At 33.0% G+C, this 17,044-nt stretch overlaps 2 protein-coding genes across 3 annotated transcripts; both read left to right on the forward strand.

Moving 5' to 3' along the window:
• Window positions 1-48: 48 nt before the first annotated feature.
• On the forward strand, window positions 49-16,715 carry Piezo (piezo type mechanosensitive ion channel component). Of its 2 annotated transcripts, XM_089269840.1 has the most exons (21): window positions 49-275; window positions 415-513; window positions 1,030-1,152; window positions 1,337-2,033; window positions 3,553-3,715; window positions 5,368-5,469; window positions 6,233-6,514; window positions 6,928-7,194; window positions 8,229-8,567; window positions 8,670-8,818; window positions 8,878-9,484; window positions 9,549-9,731; window positions 9,825-9,926; window positions 9,993-10,898; window positions 11,029-11,464; window positions 12,587-12,729; window positions 12,789-13,889; window positions 13,958-14,271; window positions 14,371-14,518; window positions 14,590-16,034; window positions 16,120-16,715. In XM_089269840.1, exons 1-21 carry the CDS (start codon window positions 209-211, stop codon window positions 16,457-16,459), a joined length of 8,013 nt encoding a protein of 2,670 aa, XP_089125966.1. In that variant the 5' UTR covers window positions 49-208; the 3' UTR covers window positions 16,460-16,715. The 2 variants fall into 2 exon arrangements, with proteins under 2 accessions (XP_089125966.1, XP_089125967.1); XM_089269841.1 differs by lacking the exon at window positions 5,368-5,469.
• Window positions 11,573-12,426, forward strand: LOC149093163 (uncharacterized). The gene has a single exon (XM_089269847.1). It carries the CDS (start codon window positions 11,690-11,692, stop codon window positions 12,290-12,292), a length of 603 nt encoding a protein of 200 aa, XP_089125973.1. The 5' UTR covers window positions 11,573-11,689; the 3' UTR covers window positions 12,293-12,426.
• Window positions 16,716-17,044: the final 329 nt, after the last annotated feature.

The raw sequence follows: 17,044 nt of genomic DNA on the forward strand, positions 1-17,044 counted from the left end.
GAGATATCGATATAAAATATCGATAGCTATCGAAATCCATCGATTTTTTATCCAGCCAATCCAAATATTTGTTGCCTTTTGTATCTAAAATATCAAATATCCTCTATCTGGCTCTTGATTCTGGTCTCATGATTTTGGTGAATCTGTCGGTTGGTTTACTATCAATGGAAGTCTTTCATTGTTAGTTCAACTAATTCAGTTGTTCACAATGGATCTCGAGTTAGCTGTATGCTATACTCTTATAAGAGTTGGTATACCTATTTTACTTCTTTTTGGTAAGTTTTTTATTCCATTCTCTCTTTCAAATTGTTGATTAATTTTTCCTCTTGCCCTCATTCCTGTCATAATTTGTCAATCTGCTAAACTTTTTTTTCAACTGTCATTCTCTTTTAATTTCAAATTCCTATTATTTAGCTGTTTGCATACGACAAAATTTATTCTCTGGCATCTATTTGGTTCATTTATTGGTTGGACCTTTTCTTCCATATTCCAGTGGCAGGAGTTTAACTAAAGGTATGTTTTAATTGTTCAAACGGTTATTCCCCTTCTGTGTAATTTCACTGTCTTCTCTCATCTGTTGTTGTTGAAATTAGCTTGTGACAATATGATGGAAGTTTCTATTCTCAAGTAATTAAGCTAATGCAAAGTATTGCAAACACATTTTAATTGTGAAAGGAAAAGATCACTCGATAATAATAATTTCGTGTAGCAGCTAATTTACTGACGATCAATGAGGCTCAATTTAAATTTTTAACTTGTTTTTATTTGAAAAATTTATTATTCAGTCTATGGAGACTTGAAATTTAACTATCGCTCTATTTTTTCGATGTTACTGTTCTAACGTATGATGATTAACTGTTTAATAAAGAAATATTGATCGTGAAATTTCTAACAAAATTATCCTGTCATAATTAAAATGCATTTTTCCCAATAATTTGCACCAAGCTTTAGTCTATTTCATGTGCCAATTAACCAATTAAATTATCTAATCTTTTTTACGTAATCTTTCCTTCCATTATCATCTTTTAGGAAATGTCGGAATTTACTTGAAAATTTTAATCATCAGCTCAGCGCTTATTTGTGCGGCTCAAGTTGTTTTCCAAATCGTTCTTCTCGTCTCACCCGCCACATATCGATCAACACTTGATTATTGTAAGTATATCACTCAATTTACCTCGTGAATTGTCTGAAAGTTTTGGCAAAAATTCTACGTTTGTTGAATTTATTGACCAATGGACAAGGTTATTCCAATTTCTATAAGCAGTTATCATGACACAAGAAAATTTGTATTATTATTCTATGCAACTTACTAATGTCTATAAAAAAATCTTTCCAGGTTCTTTCCATGGTCTTCTTTTAAATTCCATCGGGTTAAATCGGCTTGATGATGTTTCCTTTTTTGAGATTTTACGTCTCATCGCACTGGACTTTGTTGTCTTCTTTTTTTCTGCTGCTGTCTTCCTAGTCACCGAGAGTGTTTACGAAAAATGGGCCGAACGATTGGCAGCTAGACGTGCTGCAAATCGACGCAATTCAAACTCGCAAGCTAGACGCAATGCTAACAGAGACGAAAATCGTCTGGATCGAGGTGACTCAATTGTTGAAGCTCAAGAATCAAGTACGACCGGACCATCAACTTCCAATACAAGTAATACTGTTCGTGAGAGTCAACTTTTCAATGGCCAAGGTTCTACTGTTGATGGAAACATGGATATCAAAGACCTACAAAGAGTTGAAAGATATCGTCTGCGTCGACAGAAAGCGTTGGAAACCATTAAATTAGTTTCTGAAATTGTTTTTGTGTCTCTTCTGTGTGGATCCGGAATACTCAATCCATCTGTTACCTCATCTATTTACTTCATCAGCTTTTTATCCATAGTCACATTAGTTTCGTGCAACAAGAAATTAGGAAACTTTTATGCCAAATTCAAACTCATCCTATGTTTAATTTTAATTTGTCATCTTACTGCACTCTTCCTCTATCAAATGGATTGGTTCCGAACTAATCTTCCTGAAACATCTCTATGGGTCAGGTAAATCTGATTACCTTTCTTATTTCCAGACAAGAAATCTTCGCTTTTCACAATTGTCCAGCCCATATGGTTATATCATTCCAACGTCAAATGATTCCTCATTAGACTCTGTCCAATGTTTACAACTTTCACTTCAAGATAAAATATTTCACTATTGTTATTGTTGTTGTGAATCATGTAAAATTGGAGACACTTCAAGATTTATCTCGACAAGTCATTCACCTGCCTAAATTAACCTTACTGTGAAAACATTCAATGACAGAGAATCCATCAACTTTAGATAAAAATGATTTATAAATTGTGTGCTATTTAGTCAAGTTTACATTTTCATAGAGTGATAGGGAAAAGCATCAATTGCTTATTTTTGTTTATTTTTGAAAACATCTAATCCATTGTTTGATCATAATTAATGTGATCACTTGGTATCTTGAAGGTGTCATGATCTAGTTTACTTTTTTTCATGGAGATCCTAAAGACCTCACAGGAAGAGAATTGCTTATCAATGTAGGATAAATCATTTCCGTTTTTTCCCTTTTGTAACCCATTAGAATCACAATATTATTGAAGGTTGTCATTCAAAATAAGTTTCCTCCTTCTTCCTACTAAACCAAAATTTACGGCTAATGGATAGTCAAAGATTGTTATCCACTGGCAACCTTGATTCCAGGCTAAGGAATCATGGCAACAATCATTAAACTCTAAGCCTATCCGTTAGTCCTGAATATTTTTCAACATTTTTATTTGTTTGTTTTTGGGTTATTTGTTTATCCAGGGTGTGTCATTGAACCATGGTTCATTTCAAATTGTATTAAAACAAAAATCATATCACAGTGATAGATGGTATTACAAATAATCAAAGATTCACCTCTAAAAGGTTTCAAATAACACAGAATCCGACTAAACCAATTTCGTTTCAAAACAGTTTCAATTTCACGAGAAATATTTACCTATTATTTAATTAATCATTGTTAATCTAACAATGAACTCAAAGTGTTTACAGCAATGTGTGTTCACCAAATAAAAGTTGAACAATGGCGTGTTTATGAAATTGAACCAAATCGAGCTTTTAGATGAACTAAAAATCGTCTTCATTTTAACTGACAATTTTATGAAAAATTCAAATCATGGTAAACTGACACGCCCTGTAAAACTACCAGAAACCCAAAAAAAACCTTAATGGACAGATAGAATCATTGATTGAACTCTTCTCAATTTGACGAGTAAATATGAAAATAAGATAAACTTGATTAAATCTTCACCAGCATGATATAATTTGCTATTGATAATTTGCTCATTAGCCAAAAAAATTCACATTATGATTACCGAAAAGCATTAATCTTATTAAATTTCACCAATTTATTCCAATTGTTCCTTTAACCATTAACCAATCAATTGTTAAATCATCAATATCTAAATGGAGGCTATTGGTTATTATTGGTTAATATTATTCCCCAATCTCGTTAACTTGATTCAGTAAAATTTTCATTAAACATTTATCAATTTGCTATTCTCTTTCCAGATTATTTGGATTACGACCTTATGTTAAAGTTAATTGTACAAGTGCTCGGGAACTTTACTTCGAAAATTTCAACTGGAACATTTATGCACACCCATTTTTCTTGGTTATCCTTTATGTCTTTGCTGGCTCCTTTGTTAGAGCTGAAATTTTTCACCAAGCAAAGGTGAGTCCATGAAACCTCATGAAATAGATAATCTCTATTTCAACTGTTGGTTCATAATCTATCTTTATCCAATCTTCTTCTCTCTCTCCTTTTACCTTTTTTCATCTCTATTTGTTTACTGAACTCATCTCTCCCACATTGATCATCTAATTGTTGATAATCAAAGACAATTTCACTTCTACTCATTAGTTGATGCTAATGAGTGTAAAATTGAGATTATCAATATCAACAATATTGGTTATACTTGTTTAATTGTTAGCTAACGTTTCCAATTACAGCTTTTAACTCAACCTTTTTCTTTAACAAAACTGTTAAGATTCATTATTAATTGGTTGAGGAATACATAGTTATGGGCGTACAAAATGATTGGTTTCAATAAGGAAATCTCAATTGTAATCAACTAACATGTAAACCTTTTATTCTTTAATCAAATAATCAATTCTTCCATCTAAATTGTGAGATTACCTTGCATCATGATCGTCTAACTGTCCAACCTTTTCACCTGTCGTTTAATAATTTAACAAATCATTCAATTATAAGTAAATATTATTGTCTACAATTTGGGTTCAGTCAATAGTGACAATATTTGGACAAATAGTAATTCAACTGTTACTAAGTCTACATTCAAATCTCCATGTTTCCACTGTTATCCTCCTGATTGTTAATGTAATTTGAAGAGATCCCTTGAAATTTGTTGAAACTCATTATCGTTATTACTCGTGGAACCTCAACATTTTCATTTACCAGCAATAGAAGAAAAATTTATAGTCTTTCACTTGAGTTTGGAATGAAATAAAAAAGTATCCATCAGATTGCAATAAAACAAGACATCAATTAGTTAATAGTTAACTCAATGTTTCCTCTGCCATTAAAGATTCTACAGATCATAAACAGGTGATACTAAGTTACTAATAATCTGAAAACACATGAATCAATCGATAAAATTGGTTGTTCAAATTTGAGCAAATCAAATTCAAATCTTGAAAATCTCTAGTTTTGATCAATTTGAGTTTACAAATCAATACATTAAATTGTAGTAAATCTATGATTGAGTTTCAATTTTGAATCTTATTTTCTCTGCTGAATAGGTAGTCCACAGTAAACCTAGATGTTTAACCATCGGCCCACCGTTGACCCTTGCAATTAACTGTGATTTACAGCACACTTCGCCCAGTGAACTAATCTCCATGAATTATGTCAAACATAACTTCAATTTTTTAAACAATACAAAAAAGTCTTCCATCAACACAATTTACTCCAATAGTTCAAATGTAAGGTGTCATTACTATTTAATGAAAAGCACAATATGCATCCACAATAAGCACTTTGATTCAATTTTAAACACTTTGCTAAATCACAATTGAAACTGCATGAAAACTGACTCACAGAGTTACCCTTACAGTAAACATTGTACACTTGAACCCACCTTTACTTGCATGATTAACAGCATTATTAATGATTGCCAGCATGATAATTTTTTCAATGCATATTGAAATCCCAATGTCATTTGTTCATTGGCTTTTGTTCATTTATTCATATTTTTCCCCATTAATCTCCCATCTCTCTGCATATTAACCTTGTCCAACTTTTTATTTCTTTGATCGCCTTCATTCACATTCATTTTTCATTTACCTTTCGATAATTCCCTTTAGATTATTGTTAAATTTAATGATTTGGTTGAGGAAGAGTCGGAAGTTGTTGGATACACCATGCCTTTGCACGATCTTGCTCCTTTTAAGACTGAATCAACACCAGTATGTAATGCTAAACATCCTCCAACCTTAACTCACGTTATCCAGAATCCAACTTCTCATTGTATCTCATTGTATTATTTGGCCAATTCATGGTTCAAATTTTGTCAACAATTGACAGCAGTGGTCACAATTGTCATTTAAATAATGAATCAGCGTTATCTGATAGTCAACCCGATATTACTTTCCATACTTAACCAGTTTTCAGTGTTATAAACATTTTTCTCATGTTAATTTCACTTTCATGAACCAGATTTAATCACATTTCCCCCACTTAAGTAACAGGCCAAATGATTACCATAAACAATCAATTGTCACACTATCAAGTGCGCCAACTTTCATTTTATGACATCTTGCAATATTTATAGCTTTTGTTTTTACTCTTTGATTGTTATGTGTTTACTGAAATTACAACAATCAAAAAATGAATAACAATCAAAATGCTTCTTTCAATGCTTTATGCTCAATCTATCAGATAACAGCATTAAAACGATCCAATGGCATAAACCTTTTCAGCTTTCAAACTTGCTTCAATTTCAGCTTTTCAGACTGATAACAATTTCCAGCAGGAATGTTGCTCATAATAAACTTATTGATCAACACAGGCTTTTGTAGCATGGCTATCAAATGGCTATCAAATTGATGATCAAATTTTCATCAGCTTCATCAGCTTCTAAGCACAATTTTCTCAAATTAAAACCTTGTTTCATTATTTGGTTGATTTTTGCTTTTGTTTTTCATTATAATTTATTTCCTCTTATTTTAGCTTCTTTCTGGAACTGAACCTAAACGTTATCAAGCTCTTCAAGAGCAACCTTCAATTCCTAGAACTGGATTGGAAATGGATCCACATGGGAGTCTTACATGGAGAAATGACCTTGTCGATGGAGCCAGTGTTACCAGTAGTGTACAAAAAACAACTGTACAAACTGGTCCAACATCACCCAATCCTACTACAGTTGATAGATCTCTACGTTGGGCTCCAATCTTCTATCTAATGAATTTAATTAAACGTGGAAGCTATGCCCTAACCTTAATTGTTATGATGGTAAGAAAAGAGTGATAATGATTTAACTGATAAACTTTCAGCCAATCATGAGTTTCATGTGCATGAAATGAGGTTGACTTCAGACTATACTCACACCTGAATCGCACTGATTAAGCATTTTCAACAGACTTTTTAATAGATGTCAATGTATTTCAAATTCAGGCTTTGTTTAATTGAAATGGATCACAAAAAAATTAGACTTCTCACTATAACTTTAAAAATGATCAACTGATTAAGTTTCGAAAATTAATCTATTCAATCGAAATTTTTTTCACTTATTTCTATAAAAGTAAATTACTGAGCCTCCAAGTTAACGTAGCAATATAACATTTCCTGCCATTAATTTAACTCTTTTTACCATCCATATTTTTTGGTAGTCTAATTTGTCCTATTTTGTATCATTTTTTCAATAGACATGGAGCATAACATATCATAGTTGGCTTGGCTTCACCCTACTCCTTTGGTCCTGTGTAATCTGGATGATGCCTAATTCACGTCAAGCCTGTCTTAAATCGTCATTTTGTCTTGTCATTTACGCCATTCTACTTCTTCTTTCTCAATACATTTTCAGTTTGGATCTTCGAGAAGATGAGTTACCTCAATTTATTGGAACAATCAATCTCAGTGAGATTGGTTTGAAAAAATATTTTGATATGTCATATAAACCTCTAGCTTTAAAGGTAAATTTGATTACACAGAGAATTTATTCTTCGGCCATGATAAATTTTCCAGGATGGACAGTTTACTATTTAAGTACAGTTATTTTTTAAGACCTACAACAAAAGACTTTCATGCGTCATTTCCAAAATCCTCTTTCTAAGGTTTTCCATCTTTGGATTTTAAGGTTTAAGTGTGAATATAATTAAGAGACTCACAATAATCACCTTCTTTAGTCATCAATATTTTAAAACGATTCATAAAGCTTTTATCAAGTCTAGGTTTATTGACCTTTGCAGTGTTCATTATCATTTGAACAATTTTCCTCAGTTTTATCAGTCGCACAAGACTTAAATTTCATAAAAAGCATCTTTTGTCCTAATAATGAGCATAGATCCACTTTTAAAATCGTTTCAGTTTCAGAGATATTTTCGTCTATATCTTTCTTATCTCTGTCATAAACTATCAGATAGATTGTAGATTGGGAAAGCTGGATTATCTTAAAGCTTAGTGCAAAAGGATTGGAAAAATTCATTTTAATTATGAATCCCGACTGTGTTTATCAGGGGTTTGAGTGCACTCACATATTGGTAACTCAATTCAACTCGTTAAATTGAATAGAAATTTCTAAATTGATACTTCTTTATTAATCAGTTAATCATCATGTTCTAGACTTTTTATAACTATCAGTAACTGCGAACAAAACAGAGGCATGAGTAAAATTCAAGCTTTAACGAACTGGAAACAAAAAAAACGTTGAATTTAGGCCGAATCAATAACCAGAAATTAAGCTCAGTAATCTTTTAATTACCCAGTTAAGGTTTGTCAATATTTAACTCCAAATACTTTTGCACTAAGCTTTGCATTAACAAGTTTATCCATCACAATCATGTCCATCATGGTTATTTCTGTAGGCCTTAAAAAAGCTGAACACAGACTGTTAAACTGTCCATTGTGTAAGACTCGTTTCAGGCGAACAAGAATCCCCAAGGATCAAAGATATTCAGCAAATATTGACTATGAAATTATTTATTTACTCTCATCCTTTATTTTCCAGACACTTTTTACCTGTATGTTTTGGATAACATTACGTCAGTATAGTGAAGAGCAAACTTTGGCTCGATGGAATCAAGAACGAGATAGATCGTTGAGTACAAATAGAGGAAGCCAGGGTCGACCTTCATTCCAACGTCACATGAGTCTTGCAAGCGCAGTTTTACCCCAAGTCAGCCCGACGTTACTTTTACTTTCCAATTTTATAAGAGGTTTATTTATTAAATATTGGATTTGGGTTGTTGCCATTATGCTAATGGTTATGTCACTTGGTGGAGATCGAGTTGTCATTTATCGAATTGCTTACATGTCTCTTTTCTTGAGTTTTATTTTTGTTTTTCAAGTAAGTATTTCGTCTAATTAAGACTCAAAGCTAATTTCTAATAACATAATAATCCAATAATCTAATTATTTTTCATTTCGTTTTTCATTTTTACTTTAATAGCTTTCATTTAAATTATGGCGAAAATTCATGTATCCTTTTTGGCTGGTTGTAATCATTTACTCAATGACTGTTCTCATCGCTATTTATACTTATCAATTTCAACACTTTGCTCGTTATTGGCAAGATTATCTTCGAATGAGTAAAGAAATGTACGTCTAAGTACCATGTTAATATTGTTATTGACAGATTTTTTTGTTCCTTTTATTAGGCAAGAAGCTTTGGGCCTCAAATTATATGGAGCAGATCCTTGGGTACTTTTTAAAGAGCTTTTTACCCCAACATTTTTTTTAATTATCACAATTATCCAACTTCGATTTTGGCATAAAGACTTTCTTTTATTCACAAGATGTGATTTAATACCTGAAAGGCGAGAAGGGTCCAGCACTTCTACCAGCACTACAACACCAGCGGCTGGGCCTAGTAATGCAGGGTCAACTACAACAGATTTGCCAAAAGACATAAAAATTGAAATTGATTCTGATACAACTACTTCAACCACCACCAAATATACTCCATCTAAATCTGGAACCAGTCAAGCTGCCAGTTCAGCTACCAAATCTGGTAAAACGTCTTCCCGAACAATGACTACTACAAGAGATTCTGATGATTGCATTGAAAGTATTTTGCTTAAATCAGAAACCAAAAAGAAACGAATACCTCGTTTATCTGTGAGCTTTGTATCTTCAAAGTTACGTTCATTTATAGCGGCTATCGGCCCAGCTATGCATTTTTTCCTCCAACTTATCTGGAGATTACTTGAAATTCATCTTAACAAAATTTGCCTTTTAGTTGCAACTATAGCTGCTCTCAAAGAGGTTAGTTACTAACCATTAGTTTGTTCAAGTTTCAATAGCATTAACGCTTTCAACCTTCCTACAGGTTTCCCTTGTTAACATTGCTTTTATCGTTCTCATTTCAATTGCAATTTCGTTAACACAATTCGAGAGATTTATCCTGTATTTAATCGGCTCTTGGGCTTCTGTTCTCATTCTTACCAAAATGGTTTATCAATTGCCTACTGTTTACTCTTCAACTACATGGTTATCAAACTGTACTTCCGATGTAAGCCTTTGATTATACAAAATTGATCCAAACGAAATTATAATTTTTCCATGAAATCTGTTTAATCTAAAATTATCATTTCATTCCTAACAGCCATATTCAAATACATCATTCCCTATCTCTGGTCCTATTGACAATCGACTTTATATTGGATTCAAGGAAGTTGAAAATAATCAAGTATTCAATTACATAAAGGTACAATTTGATTGATTGAAATGTTCTCTTTGTGATTTTAACATATCTTCTTTTCTATCTTATTAGCTTGATCTTTTCGTTACTTTGATGCTTACAATAAACTCTATCGTGGCCATTAGACAACAAATTCATCGTCAAAGAAAGAATATTCGACCTTTACCTCCTGGAATCGCTATTTCTGGAGTAAAACGACAAGATGCTGAGAAAGGATTTCTCGGGCTTGCAAGATACTTGATCAACTATGGTTTTTATAAATTTGGTCTAGAGATTACTTGTTTTATGATTGTTATTGCCATTCAATATCGCAAAGATATTGTTAGCTGTTTTTATTCTGTTGCTCTCATCATCTTTACAATGTGTCCAAGGCGTATTATAAATCGCATTTGGCCTTACTTTTTAGGATTTCTTTGCGTTTTCTTACCAATCGAATACATATCATGTGTTGGGATACCACCAGGTTTCTGTATCAATTACCCTTGGGAAAGTTCATCAGCTTACTTTCAAATTTGTCGAGAATGGCTTTTTTTACCTGATTTCATCAAACCTCCTGATGCTTTTAAATTATTTTATGATTTCTTTGTACTATTTCTTGCTGGTCGTCAATATCTTGTCTTCAAAATTGAACGAAGACCTGATCCATTTAATTATGAAGGTGGTGATAACATTGATCTGGGCTCAGAAGCATGTACTCATAATCCTGATATTGAAGACTTTTTCACCTTTACCAATACTATATTTGATCACATCAGATCACTATTTTTCACTACATTTGTCTGGCTAACTTTGGCAATTGTTTTCCTAACAGCAATGTCTCCTGACAATTTATTTGGAGTTGGCTATATCATTGGATGTTTCATCTTTCTTTGGATGGGCAGTGACATTTACCTTCGACAACAAAGAAACATTGTATTAGCTTGGAAGATATTGATCTTTTACAACCTATTCGTTATTTTGTCCAAAACAATTTTACAGGTATGCTAATGCATCTATTAATATAAAAGACCTTAAAGAGTCATTTTATCAATACATTTTAAGTATTTAGAAAAAAATTGAGGAATGAATTTTCACTTTATTTATAACAACTTTTTATTTTCCTATTTAGATTATTGGTTGTACCTATCAACGGGAACTTTTAGGCAGTTATTGCTGGGCTGTTCAATTGATGGGAATTGTTTGTGATCGAGGAATAATAGAACCAGGACCTGTAAAGTACAATTGCGTTATTGACCAACGAGATCGAGTTCAACTCACTATGGATTGCCTTTGTTTCTGTTTCCTTTTAATGCAAAAACGCATATTTGGCAGCCATTATTTTAAGTTTTTAGTCAAAGAAATATGGGCTCAAACTACTTTAGCTTCACGGGGTGCTCAATTAATTCATGAGGTTCAATTGAAAGAAGTTCGTGAACAAGAGAATTCTGAAAGAGAAGTTATGGAAAAAATTAAAGCTAAAATGGACCGTATTCGTGCCAACCAACAAGCTTCTCTCGGTGCTAGATCAAGTAATAAGATCAATAAGATCAAATATCATTATCAAGGTTTGTTAATCTTTCCATTAATTTTTCCGATATTGTCGTTTAATCATTTAATCGTTTATTTAAACAAATCAAACAAGAACTAAATTTTTTCCCTCAACGCGTTTAAAGGCCATCATTGATTATTCAACCAAATTTTTCATTCTGGTTACAAATTTAAAAATTTCAACCTAATTTATACTGGAAAATGAGAAGCCGAGGTTTCATTGTTGTTTCCATTCAATTTGTATGATAAATTTGTCTTTTGCGTTTCCTTCTTGTTCTACAGGAGATTATCGTGATTACGATGTTTCACCTTACTATTCAACTGCGGAAGGCACTTTTCCCCACACACCAGAGCCACAAGAAACTCCTCCGTCAACAATCCTTCCCACCGTTTATTCACCCACACCCTCTTTACCCACTTTAATGTCACCCTCTTCAGCTGCCTCTCATGCTGAAGGAAAAGGATATTTGGAAATCTTCAGAATCCCATATTCACCTAGATTTATCGATGCACTCAGTTCAGGTCCTACCGTTCCTTCATTCAGTCCCAATTCTTCCCCCTTCGAAGAGGGTTCAACTCCATATACTTCTATATCTACCGGTCCCTCTAGAGCTGGAGTAGGACATAGTAGTGGCAGTGGCGAAGACAATCGTCAAAATCTAGCTTTCCCACCCTCAGAATCTATTCCGCGTGATGCTGCAATAGTCAGTCGACCTTCATTTCGAGTTCATCAAAAGCCTCATCAACCCCTTTCACGGATTTCCTCCGTTCATCGTCACCATTCTCTATGTAACTCTGTGGCAGCATCACATGGTTCATGTAAATTGACAAAATCCATATCTTAAGCAAAGCGATTTACTTGCTTTACATGCCTTAAGGCTGCTTAAAAAAATATTTGCCAGCTTTTTGTTTCATGAATAAGTAATTTATTTTAACAACATTGAAGCTTTTCATACTTTTTACTTTATTTGCACAATACGGATTGAAATATTATTGTTAAGCTTTGATAAACAGATTATGCTAATGGCGATGGCTCTTGCAATTTTTGGTTAAACATTTTATGCTTTCGATTTAATTTATTTATCAATTTTGTTCATCAAAATCTAATTCTTTTGCTTTTCTTCCATTTAAATTTATAGCTGTTAAATCAGGAGATTACTACATGTTTGATGAACCGGATTTGGAAGTAATTGACTTTAATGAGAAAACTCGACGTCCTCAGATACCTGATCCAGTTGGTGATGAACTTGATCGTATTGCAAATCTTCATGGAGTCACGGCAGTATGTTTAATTAAGTCAAAGATTAAATTAAATACTTACGATATTTTTTTCTCTTCTAGTTTTGCAGCTCTTTAATTAAAGGACAATCAGCTCAATCAGAAATAGAACAAAAAAAGAAAATCGAAGACAAGACGGATGTCGGTGAATCAAGTAAAGACTCGGCTATAATATCTGTTGATAGAGAACCCGAAATTGATAGGGAATCGTCATTGACTACACAATTCTCTTCATTACCACCAACATCGACAATTCCAGAATCACCTGAATCTGAAGGTTCATCAACTTTAGCAGTTGATTCAGAAAGTGATGAACTTATCAAAGATGATGATAAATTTGAAGAAACGGAATCTGAAGTTGCTTCTGATGATGGACAATGTGAATCTATTATTAGGAAAATTGAATGGTGGTGTAAATTGACTGTTTTATTTTTCAAGAGTCTTGTCATAAGTTTGACATCTAAATTAAATTCACTTTCACGAGACTATAGATTTGTATCTCGAAGATTGGAAATTGAGAGAAAAGCCTTAAAAAGGTTAATTATTGACGATGATTACGACCGTGATCATGATTTGCAAAGAGAAACACTAGAACTGATTTCTAAAGCATCATATACTGATTTAAACAGAATAAGTAATTCACCTCGACCCATTCTTATCAGAGAAGAACTGTTTATAAGCATTGTACCTCGAGAAGATAACGAAGCTCCAAGTGAAGATAAACTGACAACACCTGATCCATTTTTGGAAGCCAACTTCTTTGTTCGTTTTCTGTGGTCCCTTTTTTATGCCATTATCTCTCATTCGGAATTTCTCTGTTATTTCCTGGTTATCCTCAATCAATTAATCAATGCAAGTCTACTCTCAATGCCTTTACCATTGATGGTCTTCCTCTGGGGCTGTCTATCAGTTCCTCGTCCAACTCGAACCTTTTGGCTTTACGTTATAACTTATACGGAACTTGTAATTATTACAAAATATTTGTTCTCCTTCAAAGTATGGAGATGGATGTCCGGTCCAGTGGATAATGATCCATTCTGGCCTCCAACATTATTTGGTGTTGTCGATATTGATCCCTCCACTCATCAAATCAGAGAAGGCAGTAAATCTAAAATGGATTTACTCCTATTATTGGCTTTATTCTTCCATCGTTTCATGTTAAAAGTAGGTGACAATTTTGGAGCGTAATATCAATGATTAATATTTACTTTCAATCTTTATATTTAATTTAGAGCCTTGGCTTATGGGATCTTGATGAGACTTTTGAACTTACTAGAGAATCTTCGAGAGGTCAAAATCGGGAAGTTGCTTCAGCTTCTGGAGCTAGTCGTGATGAGATATCTAAAGAAGTTAAAATTGTTCCGATAAAATACCGTAAAGAAAGTGAAACTATTCTAAGGAGACGAAATATAGAGGATTTATCTTTCTCTGATGAAACTCAAAGATATCAAGAAGATGAACCATTGTCCAATTTTGTGACTCAAGATGATAAGGAAATCGAAATCGTTCAAAAGTTACTTGAAGCAAGTGAAAATATGCAGAAAAAGTAAGTTTTAAAGATGATCAACTCGCTATTAAAATTATTCATGTTTTCTCACAAAATAAAACTTAATTCATCCTTTTACCTTTTACACTTTTAAATTAGATGTTGGGCCACTGTTTCTCCTGTCAGACAGTTCATCACACGAATTTTGTCACCACCGTTTCGAATAGCAAAAGATTATTATGCAATGATGTTTTTCTGCGATTTCATTAACTTTTTTACTGTTTGGTTTGGTTACAGTTCATTTGGAGTAAGCAGCTAATTTTGTTTTTATGAATCATTTCAATTATAACTCTTGCTAATTATATTTATTCATTACAGACTAGTCCTGGTGTTGGTGATATTACAACATATTTACAAGAAAATCGAGTTCCAATGCCTTTTCTATTCATGCTACTTTTCCAATTTGGTTTAATCATCATTGATCGTGGTCTTTACCTGCGAAAAGATGTCAAAAAGAGATTAATATTCCATATTGTTATTTCTTTTGCAATGCACATTTTCCTATTCATAGCGTTACCCGCTATGACTGGTCGATCCTTTACAGACCCAGACAATAATGCACCTAAACTGTGGTACATTTTTAAATCAATTTATCTTCTTCTATCTGCCTGGCAAATTAAAAGTGGTTACCCGACTCGAATTCTGGGTAATTGTTTCACCAAAAAGTACACATTCGTAAATTCGACCCTCTTCATGCTTTACATGTTGGTACCTTTTCTTTATGATATGCGTTTAATGATGGACTGGATGTGGACTGATACCAGTCTCGGTTTAAATGAATGGGCAATCATGGAAGATATAAATAAACAATTATTTGAAAGAAAATGCGAACTGACATTCGAAGAAAATTTCCCCGAACCTGGTGCAATATCTCGAAGAAGAGCACCAAAATATATTAGAGGAGGAGCTATTCTTCTTTTAATGATTGGTGCTATTTGGTTTCCATTGTTTATTTTTGCTCTCAGCGGTACCATTGGACAGCCGAATGCACCTTCCGAGTTTGCCATTGAAATTGAATTCAGTGGCTATCAGTCAATATTTAAAGTGAGCTCGACTAATGAAGCTTTGGACCCATTCACATCCAAAACTTACTATGCTCTTGAACAATTATGTAACCAGAAAAAATGGGTTAGTGGACAGAATCTACTCTCAACGTATAGTTATGCGGATGCAGTTAAATCAAAAATTAATGGCAATTCAACAGCAGTTTGGGCGATAAGTCCACCAAGTCAACGATCTTTGATTGAAGCCTTGCAATCTGATATGCCAATTCTTGTTAAAATTACCTACTCAATCACTCGAGATTCAAAGTCAAAGACTCAAAACTTAAATCCCAGTATTTACAATTATCATACAATCGAAATCACCAAAGATGATGAACAACTGAGGAAAACATTGATTAATATGCTTCGTCATCCCGACTTCATCGACGATAATGAAGTCATCTATGATAGTCAAAATGAACCGGCAATATTGAGAGAAATTTTCCCTAATTATTTAAAAGCTCCTGAAGCAGGAATGCCTGAAGTTCTAGAAGATTTTGGTCCAGCTTATCGTGATGTTGCTATAATTTTGAAAAAAGGAACCTTTGAAAATGGATCAATCGCTCAATGGTGGGAAGTTTCTGAAGCGAATTGTACAAATGATTCCGATCCTTTCTCTTATTTTGATGATGGTGGGGCACATTGTCAATACTTAACTAGTGTTATCTTTAGTGACAAAATATTCCCTGGACCATTACTTCAGCTAATTTCTGGTCATGGGTAAGTTTTTCATTTTCAACGAAGAAGAAACAAATTCATTTCCAAAATAATCTAACCATTTTTTTATTATCTGATTATCTTACAGAATCTTTGGTCTTTATACAACTTTTGTATTTGTTGTTTCTCGACTCATTCGCGGCTTCTTTGCTGATTTATGTAACAAAGTTATTTACACTCAAATGCCTTGTGTAGACAGGGTACTTCAATTATGTCTTGATATCTACCTTGTTCGGGAGAGCAGAGAATTTGGTTTGGAAGAAGATCTTTACGCCAAATTAATATTTCTCTATAGATCTCCAGAGACTTTAATCAAGTGGACAAAGCCTATCGAACCTCCTTCACTTCCTCCACCTGCCTGTCAACCTTCCAATATGGAACCAGTTAAAGAAGAGGATAAAAGTGTTGATGAACAATCAGATGCCTGATTGTTTTTAATTATTACCATAAACTTGTTATTTCTCCCTTCCAATTTATAGTATTATTATTACATTGTATATTTTTATAAGTTATTTCTATTTCTTTTTAACCATTTACAAGAGAAAAGAACTCGAATTAAGATTATAAAGTATGTTATGAAAAGAAACAATTGTTGCTGTTCTAGTCATTATCAATCGAGATTGCTACATGAATGATAAAATGATTAAATAAATTGCGAAATCTCATTGAAAATTCAATACAAAATTAATATTTTTCCGAGTTTATGTGAATTTTGAACCACTTTGACCTAGAAAATGAATCTAACAAAAAATCAATCAAAACAAATTTCATATTTATGCACAGCTTGACACAAATACTGAAACAAAAGTCGACTCAAACGGCTAAAAAATTAGTTTCTTTCAAATTTATATTCTGTTGCTTTGTAGAAACATAAAAATTAAGTCTATTTTCGTGATTTAAGAACTTCTCTGATCAATAGTGTTTAATTCAAGTTTGTAGATGAAACTTCGATCGCTTTTTGTACACTTATGGAAGCAAATTTTTTCATGAAACTCATTTTTCCGATGTGATTT

This window comes from Tetranychus urticae, chromosome 3, assembly GCF_039701765.1.
Source record: "Tetranychus urticae isolate SD_2017Ah chromosome 3, NJAU_TeUrti_SD_1.0, whole genome shotgun sequence".
Taxonomy (NCBI): Eukaryota; Metazoa; Arthropoda; class Arachnida; order Trombidiformes; family Tetranychidae; genus Tetranychus; species Tetranychus urticae.

What these genes read in the sequence shown, in the direction of transcription:
- LOC149093163 (XM_089269847.1), top strand. Translation starts at nt 11,690, where the DNA reads ATGATAAATTTGTCTTTTGCGTTTCCTTCTTGTTCTACAGGAGATTAT.
- Piezo (XM_089269840.1), top strand. Translation starts at nt 209, where the DNA reads ATGGATCTCGAGTTAGCTGTATGCTATACTCTTATAAGAGTTGGTATA. An exon ending in TGGCAGGAGTTTAACTAAAG is followed by an intron (nt 514 to 1,029) that starts GTATGTTTTAAT and finishes ATCATCTTTTAG; the next exon opens with GAAATGTCGGAATTTACTTG. An exon ending in CTTCGAATGAGTAAAGAAAT is followed by an intron (nt 8,819 to 8,877) that starts GTACGTCTAAGT and finishes TCCTTTTATTAG; the next exon opens with GCAAGAAGCTTTGGGCCTCA.